The sequence below is a fragment of the Amblyomma maculatum genome, chromosome 4 (genome assembly GCF_055883805.1).
Source record: "Amblyomma maculatum isolate TAMU_Amacu chromosome 4, ASM5588380v1, whole genome shotgun sequence".
NCBI lineage: Eukaryota > Metazoa > Arthropoda > Arachnida > Ixodida > Ixodidae > Amblyomma > Amblyomma maculatum.
Window position 1 is genome coordinate 136429770 of NC_139347.1, and position 10414 is coordinate 136440183.

General features: G+C 42.8%; 2 protein-coding genes across 2 annotated transcripts; one reads left to right on the plus strand and one right to left on the minus strand.

Annotated features, from left to right (window-relative positions):
• Positions 1 to 432: 432 nt before the first annotated feature.
• On the plus strand, positions 433 to 2604 carry LOC146192657 (amine sulfotransferase-like). The gene is made up of 2 exons (XM_084600066.1): positions 433 to 510; positions 1484 to 2604. The coding sequence occupies exon 2, from the start codon at positions 1497 to 1499 to the stop codon at positions 2457 to 2459; it is 963 nt and encodes a 320-aa protein (XP_084456192.1). The 5' UTR covers positions 433 to 510; positions 1484 to 1496; the 3' UTR covers positions 2460 to 2604.
• Positions 2605 to 7767: 5163 nt separating this feature from the next.
• Positions 7768 to 9209, minus strand: LOC146192658 (sulfotransferase 2A8-like). The gene is made up of 2 exons (XM_084600067.1): positions 9096 to 9209; positions 7768 to 8829 (listed from the first exon to the last, which is right to left on the minus strand). The coding sequence occupies exon 2, from the start codon at positions 8814 to 8816 to the stop codon at positions 7854 to 7856; it is 963 nt and encodes a 320-aa protein (XP_084456193.1). The 5' UTR covers positions 8817 to 8829; positions 9096 to 9209; the 3' UTR covers positions 7768 to 7853.
• Positions 9210 to 10414: the final 1205 nt, after the last annotated feature.

Below are 10414 nucleotides of genomic sequence, written 5' to 3' on the forward strand. Positions count from 1 at the left end.
TTATTTTACATCACCAGATGTTACTTAAAAATAACTACATTGTATTACAATTACTTTTGCCGAGATATGCAATTACTCTCAAAGCACTTTCCAGTTTTCATGCATAAAAGCAAAGAAAACTGTGTGAACAAAACTGAAACCATTCTCTAGATGCCCCTACGCACATATTCTGTGATCCTAGGGCACAGATATTCATTCCTTTCATTTTACTTCATACGACACGCGTAATTGGAAAAATAAGACAAACGTAGCAAAACAACAAGAACAGAATCATGGCGGGTCTGTCGCTTGTCACTTTCGTTACGCTCAAAACAGAAAGGAGCGGCGAACACGTTTTGGACCCATCTGCCTTGTCGCCGACCCATGACAGGTCGCAGAAGCGCAGTTATACTCAATTCTTTTCCTTCCTGCCGATCCGTTACAGAGCTTGCATCAGTGCTCAGGTTCATCGCCGCCGAGGCTGACGCATTTCTATAGCTTACCGAAAGCTCAAATTTCAGCAGAAATTCGGTGAGTGGAACTGGGTCGTCTATCAATTACTTATCATTATAGAAGGTAGCGCATGGTGTGCAGAATAGTAATATTGTGAGCACATTCTCAGAATGTTTGTTTATAGAAACAAATCACTGCCTAATAGCAATTAGCCTATGATTCATATTCTGGATACCCTGTGTGGGCTCATTCACAATCTGCAAATACTCATACAGGCATTCTCAAGCGATTATGATCTGCTTCTTCGGAACCATTAAATATTAGCCCTAAGATTTCTATAACGAGACCGCAGAAATAAAAGTATCTTTTTTCTATATGCGTTCTATATGAATTACACCTCTTGAGATTAACACTCAAGTATTTAATAAGTGCAACGTGTCTTCTCGAACTAAATGCGAAAATGATAAATATATTATGGGCGAAAAGGTTTGCTTGCCGTGAATTTATTTTGAGGCAGTAGGTATTCTAAAACACCATCAAAGGCGATCTTTGTATATACCAGTTAATGAGAACTAGTTATTGAGAAAGGGCAGTAACACACAGAAAGTATAACGATTTTCCGTGATTGATATAGGAGAGTTTCTATGTCCATGGAAGAAAAGATCAATAAATCTGATTCAGTGAGACAATCATTTCTGAGGGCAGAAACGACAGGACGAAGTGGCCAATTCGCTGCCTATACCACAGAAGTGTAAAAAACACAGGATATAGATTTATATGCAATAATATTCAAATGAGCGAGGTATGGTAAAGCCAATATTAGAAAATAGGATATTTATAGCATGTTGACGTCAGGAAAATAAGTCTACTCCTAGCATATGGCATTACCTCATTATAAAACATAACTTTATTGAATTACAGCTTTCACTACTCGAACTTAATTGCATTTCTTATTCAGGAGTAGTAGTAGTAGTATGTGTATAAGGAACTTATAGATGCATGTTACACCTCTCATATTTTTTTTTTTTTTTGTTCTCTACGTAAACTATAGGGAAAAAGCTGCCATGGAAAGAAGGAAGCCGCACACTGAAGTAGTGGACGGTGTGCCGAGAGACCCGCACGTTGACCCGAATATCTTCCGAGAGGGACTTCAGTTTCGGGCCCGAAAAGGCGACATGGAGCTACTATCTTACCCTAAAAGCGGAACACACTGGGTTATTTACATTGTGCAGCTCATTCTGAAGAGGGGAGAACCAGTGAATTCTTACGCTGAATTCGTGAAGAACATGCGATTTCTTGGATTCCTAAGCTTCGAAACCTGGACGCCAAGCCTGCCACTCCGGCTGTTCGTAAGACACTTCCCACTTAAGAAAGAGGCGATCAACAAGGAGGCAAAGTACATCTGCTTAACTCGCAATCCTTGGGACGTCTGCGTATCCTTCTTTCACATGACGACTAACCTGAGCGCCTACAAATTCCAAGATGGCACGTTTGAAGAATTCTTTGATGCTTTCCTCAGCAGTGATGTCGCCGGCTATGGAAACTATTTCGATCACGTAGCGTCTGCTTATGCGATTAAGGGCGAGCCCAATGTGCTATTCCTAACATACGAGGAACTAATGGAAGACACCCGCGGGACGATTCTTAAAATGGCGCGCTTTCTAGGGAATGACTATGCTCGAGATCTGGAAAGAAACGAACAGCTTTTCCAGACGTTGCTCGCGCGATGTACAGCAGATAACATGAGACACGTGCTTGTCGGTGATCTTCGTGGAAGCTCAATTCCTGAATGCACGAAACATTTGCGTCCCCTAGGCGAAACATGCAAGGTTGGATACAACGGAGATCCCACTAAGTACTGCCTCGTAAGGGAAGCCAAGGTGGGAGGTTGGAAAAAATATTTCTCATCGAAACAGCTGCAGCGGATGGAAGCCGCGATCAGGCGTGTGGAAGAAGTATCTCCTGTAATGGACCTATGGAAAAATATACGTGACGAAGCCATTGCAGCGTATACTGCTAGCAAATAAACTAGCAAATAAACTAGCAGATACGTTTTCTCTTCTTTGTTTGGAAATAAACCTTCTACAAATACGATTCGGAAACAGTTTCTTTGTTATGTATGACGCTTCGGATACTGCAGAGTATCTCGTCCGACGTTCATCCATCACTGCACCCAGGCCTTAGAAGCTCTTTTCATAAAAATAAAATCTGCTTATATAAGGTAATATTTCGCAGTTTTCTTAAATTAACCTGAATACACAACAATCACAATGAGGAAGATGTTATTACTAAGATCTCCTATCCTTCCCTCGAAGTCCCCCTTAGGCATAGCTTATCGCGGACTGTTTTTGTCTACGCATGCCAGCATAAAATGGTTGGATAATCTTTGAGAACAGCGTTATGATGACAACCATTCAAGGTGACATGTGATGAGAAAGATGAGCATGGAATGTTATCATGCCAGGTCGAATGGTTCACATAGTTTCTTAACCGCAGTCACTTATTTGAACCCCATGAGCCCACATACCACCGCCGCTTTCTGCAGATGGCGCCTTGTAGGCGTTTTGCTTAAGATATTGTTATCGCCTATCTTGTAATTGACCGAATTATTTTGAACAAAACACTTAGCTTGGGGTTGCCCCATAAAGGTCAATGTTGCTCATTTTTATGTGTTGAAGTGAACTTTTACGCGCATTGAAAGGTCGGACATCACGAATCTTTACCTGAATGACAGCAGGTATCCAAAGAACATTATTCGAAAATACATATTTTAATGTAACGTTGGTTAGAGGCACCAGTATTTTAATGGTTGGTTCATAGGAAGGGAAAGGCGTAGTATCTGTCACACTTGCTCTGTGGACACCTGAACCGCGCCGTAAGGGAAGGGATGAAGGTGGGAGTGAAAGTGGATAGAGAGAAAGGGGGGTCGTAGTGGAGGGCTACGGAGTAATTTCGACCACCTGGGGATCTTTAACGTGCGCTGACATCGCACAGCACACGGACGCCACTTCGTTTCGCCTCCATCGAAACGCAGCCGCCGAGGCCGGGATTCGATCCCGGGAACTCCGGCACAGTAGTCGGCCGTCTTACCACTGCATCACCCCGGCGGGGCGCACCAGTATTGAAACGCCTTTCCGATATAAACCTAACTTCGGCGAGATGCGCTTTGGCGGTATTTGTGGAACCCACTATGCTAGCCGCGGTGGTTCACTGGTTGGTTCGCTTGTATATTGGCCCGGCGACCCAGGTTTGATCCAAGCCGCGAAGGACCCTTTTATGTAAAGGTGAAACTCCTGGCACCCGTTAACTGTGGGGCGACGCTGCTAGTCAGACAACCCAAGTTGGTCTAATGTCCAAATAGTAGAAGTTTGGGATGTTCAAGGCTTTGAACTGAGGAGAAAGTCCGTTCTGCACATGTTGGCGTACCATACACACTTGCAGTTGACATGACAAAGAGATGTGCAAGCTGCATGCGGTGATAACGATCCTGAAACACCTGGTTGTTAGCTGCCTGGCCAACTGCGTTAGTCGAAAGTTTCCTCGGACTTAAACAATATATGTGCACAGCGTTTTGTACCGCGAGCATTTTACGCATGATAAGGACAACGCAAGGACATATTTTACAGCCACGTTCCGGATCCCTCCAGCAGAAGCGGAGAGGCAACAGAGAAGCACATATAGAGGGAGAATACGTGTTGCGCCGCCGCATGGCTATAAGGTGCTATAGAGAGGAAAAAAGAGGAGAAGCTCCGTTTTCCGAACGACATTGCAAAGATTACGGCAAGCTACGTGATTTTGAGTGCGTATAGTCATCGTATTTGATGGCCCAACCAAAAATCGCCGTGTCAACACGGCCGCATCACGGTTATGGCTTATGGATTAGTCAGCCTCAGCCGAGTGCAGCTGAAAATTTGCTGTTTTGTTTATTCATTCCGTTATGCTTCGGTCACAAATTACGGGAGGCCTTCCATCGTGGTTAGTTTCGAATGTAGTGTGTTTTGACATGACTTATGTCGGAAGGCTTTGCATATACTTTCACGCAACAAATTAGTTTAACAATGAAGTGCCGCTATCCTCTTTTGGCATGCGCCAGGTGTTGTGCAGTTGTTTCTATCTGCAATGCATGCCTGTTAAAAAATAATAAGCAGGCGAGAATACATTTACATTCCCTTCTGAAAAACCAAAAGTTCTGCGGGGCAATAACCTCCTAAAATCTCATCAAATCGCATAGACTCTCATACGGTGCCCCTCATTGTCATAAAATTTTATACATAATTTATGATAATGTTCAAGAAACTATGAGACCTTATGCAATTATATGCGACTTGTATGTGATTTCTTATGTGAATTCAGTGAGATTGTGTGAGAAAGCATGAGGTTATTGCGTCATACAATTTTTTCATTAGGGTTGCTAGAGGCCGAATAAAGAAACGCGATGAAGGCTGTGACACGGATACTGCGATCGCCGTGTGAGCTTACTTGCGAGAGACGGAATGCTCTGCTTTTTTCCTGGCGTGTGCGACCTGTTTCCAGGCATGCAGGAGTCAAGCATAGCAGTTATTGCATGAAGGGGCGGGGCAAACGAAGGAAAGGCATGAGTTCAACGAACTGTCAAAACAAAGCAAACCAGCCTTGTGCACAGAATTGTAAGAAAAAACAACAGAATATGCAGAACAGATAAATAATCACAGCAACAAAGGTGATCAAGGCGACTTGTCTCAAAAACTCGCTATACTGCAAATGGAGTGATTAAACTATCACATGAAGCAAAATCACTGGTCCAAAACAAATGAACTGAACAGAATGATGACCATCTATGGCAGACTGTGTGACAAAAAGGACGGAAGCTTGAAACATATTATAGTTCTTCAATACTCTTCGGAAGCCTACTCGGGTGCGCAGTTGTAAGCGAAAAAAAAAAAAAAACGAATTATCATAGACATCAGCTCGACACTAGGTTTAAAGAAATTTCAGCTTGCGATCACGACGCATAGAGTTGAAGTGTAGAGACTGTGCAAGTTCTTGTTTATTGCTCTGAGAACCGAGTAAAGTTTGAAAAAAGTGTTATAAGTTTGCAGTTAATGCGCGGTGTGCTCCAGCTTGCAAACGAAGATTCTATTTAGGTAACGTTATGCTGTTACGAAAGCTATTGCTACTAGAAACAAACTTTGCGGCCCGATTTGAAAGGCGTTTAAGCTTTTCTATAAGATTAGAGTTTTGAGGTTCCCATACTGCGCGAGCGTACTCGAGTACCGGACCAATATTGTTTTATGTGAAGCAGTTATTTGACTTTCAGCAGAGATTTATAAACATCCAGTCTTACGAGGTTAATGATTCAGGATCTCTACAACGTTAAATATTTAACGTTGAATACGTTTGTTTCATCCAAAATATTCTGAAAAACAAACATGCTTCGTTCCTGATCGACATAAAAACGTTGGCCTCAGTGAGCTGGCGGCTGCGGACGCAAATTAAGGTCACCTGCATTTCTTTGACCTTCTCGGTGCATGCACAGAGCAGACTCGTCTGCTCCTCCTTGGCTCACAAGGCGTACCCATTCGAAAAAAATTACAGAACTGTGTCAAAAATCCGACAAAATATCCTGTAGTTCTGTCGTAACCATCAGATTTTTCTGTAGTTCTGTAGTACTTTTTATAGTTGTGTAGTTTTTCTGTCGTATATTTCTGTTGTCTCTAGGTCTGTACCACTTTTCTGTTGTAACTACATAAATTTCTGATGGTATTAAAGAATTTTCTATTGTCACAACAGGTTTCCCATCAAAAACCGCACAGAAATTCTGTCGTAACATCAGAAAATTTTCTGTAGTTTTTTCCGACTGGCAAGCACGACGTGGCCGTGGCTGGCCGACCTGAATGACTTGCATATGGCGAAGACTATATCCCGGCTTCAAAAATTATGACATTACGGCCACTTGTTTTCCTTCTTCCAGGGGTTAGCGCGCCAATTTTATGTCTGTTGCGCCTTACATTGTGGCAGAACCGGTTCCAACCGGCAGCGGGCTACCATATATTCCGCTCATTCTGCTCTTGCATCTTAGGATATGGAAACTATTTTCCTGCGATATGAAATCGAGCTCGCGTAGCTGACAGAGCACAGCCTAAAGAAAGTTTCGAAATTAGTGTATCCCAATCTATGAGCACGGTATCGGAATCGGTATATGGGTTAAGAAGCGCATTGAGCAGCATATGCTTCGCGGAGAGCATGAAGGCTGTCGCTGAAAATAAGTTACGTTCGTTATCTGCTTTGGCAAAGGTGCTACAGCGTAAGTCTGTTATTTTAATGGCATTAATAAAATTTGAATACAATGCTAACACTGCATGAATAGCACAAAACAAGAGGCACAAAACAAATCTCGTACGACCTCTGCTATTTGGACATTTGACCAACCTGGGTTGCTTGACTAGCAGCGTCGTTCCACAGTAAACGAGTGCCAGGAGTTTCAGCTTTATATCAAAGGGTCCTTCGAGGCTTAGATCAAACCTGGGTCGCCGGGCCAGTAGTTAAGGGCACCCGTGAACCACCGCGGCTAGCCTCGTGGGTTCCACAAATACCGCCAAAGCGCAACTCGCCGAAGTTAGGTTTATATCGGAAAGGCGATTCAAATACTGGTGCCTCTAATCAACGTTACATTAAAATATGTATTTTCGAATAATCTTCTTCGGATACCTTCTGCTGTCATTAGGTAAAGATTCCTGATGTCCGACCTTTCAAAGTGCGTAAAAGTTCACTTCACTTCAACACATGAAAAGGAGCAACATTGACCTTTATGGGGCAACCCAAAGCTAAGCGTTTTGCTCAAAATAATACTGTCATTTACAAGATAGGCGATGATAATATCTTAAGCAAAACGTCTACAAGGCGCCATCTGCAGGACGCGGCGGTGGTATGTGGGCTCATGGGGTTCAAATAAGTGACTGCGGTTAAGGAACAATGTGAACCATTCGTCCTGCCATGATAACATTCCATGCTCATCTTTCTCATCACACGTCGCCTTGAATTGTTGGTATCATAACGCTGTTCTCAAATATTATCCTGCTATTTTATGCTGGCATGTGTAGACAAAAACAGTCCGCGATTAGCTATGCCTAAGGGTGACTTCGAGGTAAGCATAGGAGATCTTAGGAATAACATCTTCCTCATTGTGGTTATTGTCTATTGAGATGAATTTAAGACACTTCGAAATAGTACCTTATATAAGCAGATTTTATCTTTATGAAAAAAGCCTCTAAGGCCTGGGTGCAATGATGGATGAACGTCGGATGAGATACTTTGCAGTATACGAAGCGTCATATCTAAAAAAAGAAACCGTTTCCGAACCGTATTTGTAGCAGATTTATTTCAAAACAAACAACATAAAACGTGTCTTCTAATAAAGAATATCTGGGGTTACAAAGACTTGTTTATTTGCTAGCAGTATACGCTGCAATGGCTTCGTCACGTATATTTTTCCATAGGTCCATTACAGGAGATACTTCTTCCACACGCCTGATCGCGGCTTCCATCCGCTGCAGCTGTTTCGATGAGAAATATTTTTTCCAACCTCCCACCTTGGCTTCCCTTACGAGGCAGTACTTAGTGGAATCTCCGTTGTATCCAACTTTGCATGTTTCTCCAAGGCGACGCAAATGTTTCGTGCATTCAGGAATTGAGCTTCCACGAAGATCACCGACAAGCACGTGTCTCATATTATCTGCTGTACATCGCGCGAGCAACGTCTGGAAAAGCTGTTCGTTTCTTTCCAGATCTCGAGCATAGTCATTCCCTAGAAAGCGCGCCATTTTAAGAATCGTCCCGCGGGTGTCTTCCATTAGTTCCTCGTATGTTAGGAATAGCACATTGGGCTCGTCCTTAATCGCATAAGCAGACACTACGTGATCGAAATAGTTTCCATAGCCGGCGACATCACTGCTGAGGAAAGCATCAAAGAATTCTTCAAACGTGCCATCTTGGAATTTGTAGGCGCTCAGGTTAGTCGTCATGTGGAAGAAGGATACGCAGACGTCCCAAGGGTTGCGAGTTAAGCAGATGTACTTTGCCTCCGTGTCGATCGCCTCTTTCTTAAGTGGGAAGTGTCTTACGAATAGCCGGAGTGGCAGGCTTGGCGTCCAGGTTTCGAAGCTTAGGAATCCAAGAAATCGCATGTTCTTCACGAATTCAGCGTAAGAATTCACTGGTTCTCCCCTCTTCAGAATGAGCTGCACAATGTAAATAACCCAGTGTGTTCCACTTTTAGGGTAAGATAGTAGCTCCATGTCGCCTTTTTGGGCACGAAACTGAAGTCTCTCTCTGAAGATATTCGGGTCAACGTGCGGGTCTCTCGGCACACCGTCTATTACTTCAGTGTGCGGCTTCCTCCTTTCCATGGCAGCTTTTTCTCTATAGTTTACGTAGAGAAGAAAAAAAAAAATTATGAGAGGTGTAAAATGCATCTATAAGTTCCTTATACACGTACTACTACTACTACTCCTGAATAAGAAATACAATTAAGTTCGAGTAGTGAAAGCTGTAATTCAATAAAGTTGGCTATTAGGCAGTCATTTGTTTCTATAAACAAACATTCCCAGAATGTGCTCACAATATTACTACTCTGCACACATGCACTACCTTCTATAACGATAAGTAATTGATAGGCCTCCACTCACCGAATTTCTGCTGAAATTATTTGAACTTTCGGTAAGCTATAGAAATGCGTCAGCCTCGGCGGCGATGAACCTGAGCACTGATGCAAGCTCTGTTCTCATATGGCGTGCTTGATATGAGGCGGCGCTTCGCGCACTGTCATTTTGTTTTTGCTCTAAGTTTATTCGTGCTTCTTTCTATTTGTTCAAAGTTGTTCCCAACGCGCCATCTGAGTCAGTATGCACTGTGTCCATGATGCATAACATAAAAAAGAAAAATATGCAGCAGCCAGTGTTCATTGCAGACGTGGCAGTGATAGAATTACTGTATGGCAATTTTTTATACTTTTCTGGTATAGCAATTTTGTAATGTACGGAATTGCGCTTTAATGTTAATTTCGAAGCAAACGTAATTATTTCCCTTCGGAATTATTTTTGCAGACATACATTCTGCTCATTGTGTAGGCAAAACAAAGCACTTCCAGACTCCAGTAGACCACCTCGAAAGGATGCAAGAAGCGCCGCAGGCTTGGACCAGTGTAAATGATTGGCAGGAAGGAAAAGAATTGAGTATAACTGCGCTTCTGCGACCCCCCATGGGTCTGCGAAGGGGCAGATGGGTTCAAAACGAGAACAGTGCCCGCCGCTTCTTTCTGTTTTGAGCGTAGCCAAAGTGACACGCGATAGACCCGCCATGATTCTGTTCTTGTTTTGTTACGGTGGTCTTATCTTTCCAATTACTAGTGCTATATGAAGTAAAATGGAAGGAATGATTATTTGGGCCCTAGGATCACAGAATATGTGCGTAGGGGCATCTAGAGAATGGTGTCAGTTTTGTTCACACAGTTTTCTTTGCTTTTATGCATGAAAACTGGATAGTACTTTCAGAGTAATTGCATATCTCGGCAAAAGTAATTGTAATACAATGTAGTTATTTTTAGAAGTAACAACTGGTGATGTAAAATAATTACTTTAGCGCATTTTTCAGTAGAGAAATCTATAATGCAGTTATTTCTTTCTCAAAAATAATTTTTCCACGTATGAACTGCAGTACTTTAGTCAGCAGTCAAATGCTGGAGGCGAATTTTGTGGGCGCTAAAGGGTTCCTAACTATGTCGGAATACACATAAATCTCCTGCGCAATTACAATGTGGGCGTGTAATTATCACGCTAATTTACGCGCGCTGTTAGGGAGTATAGTGATAAGAGGACACAACGCCCAATAAACCATCGAGTCCACGCCAGACGTAATTCTGACCAACGCGCGGGGGGCAATTTCTCGTGCTGAATACAAACGGGACGCCCTGTCGATATTCAGTGCATTTTGCTTCCAGAGCAAGCAC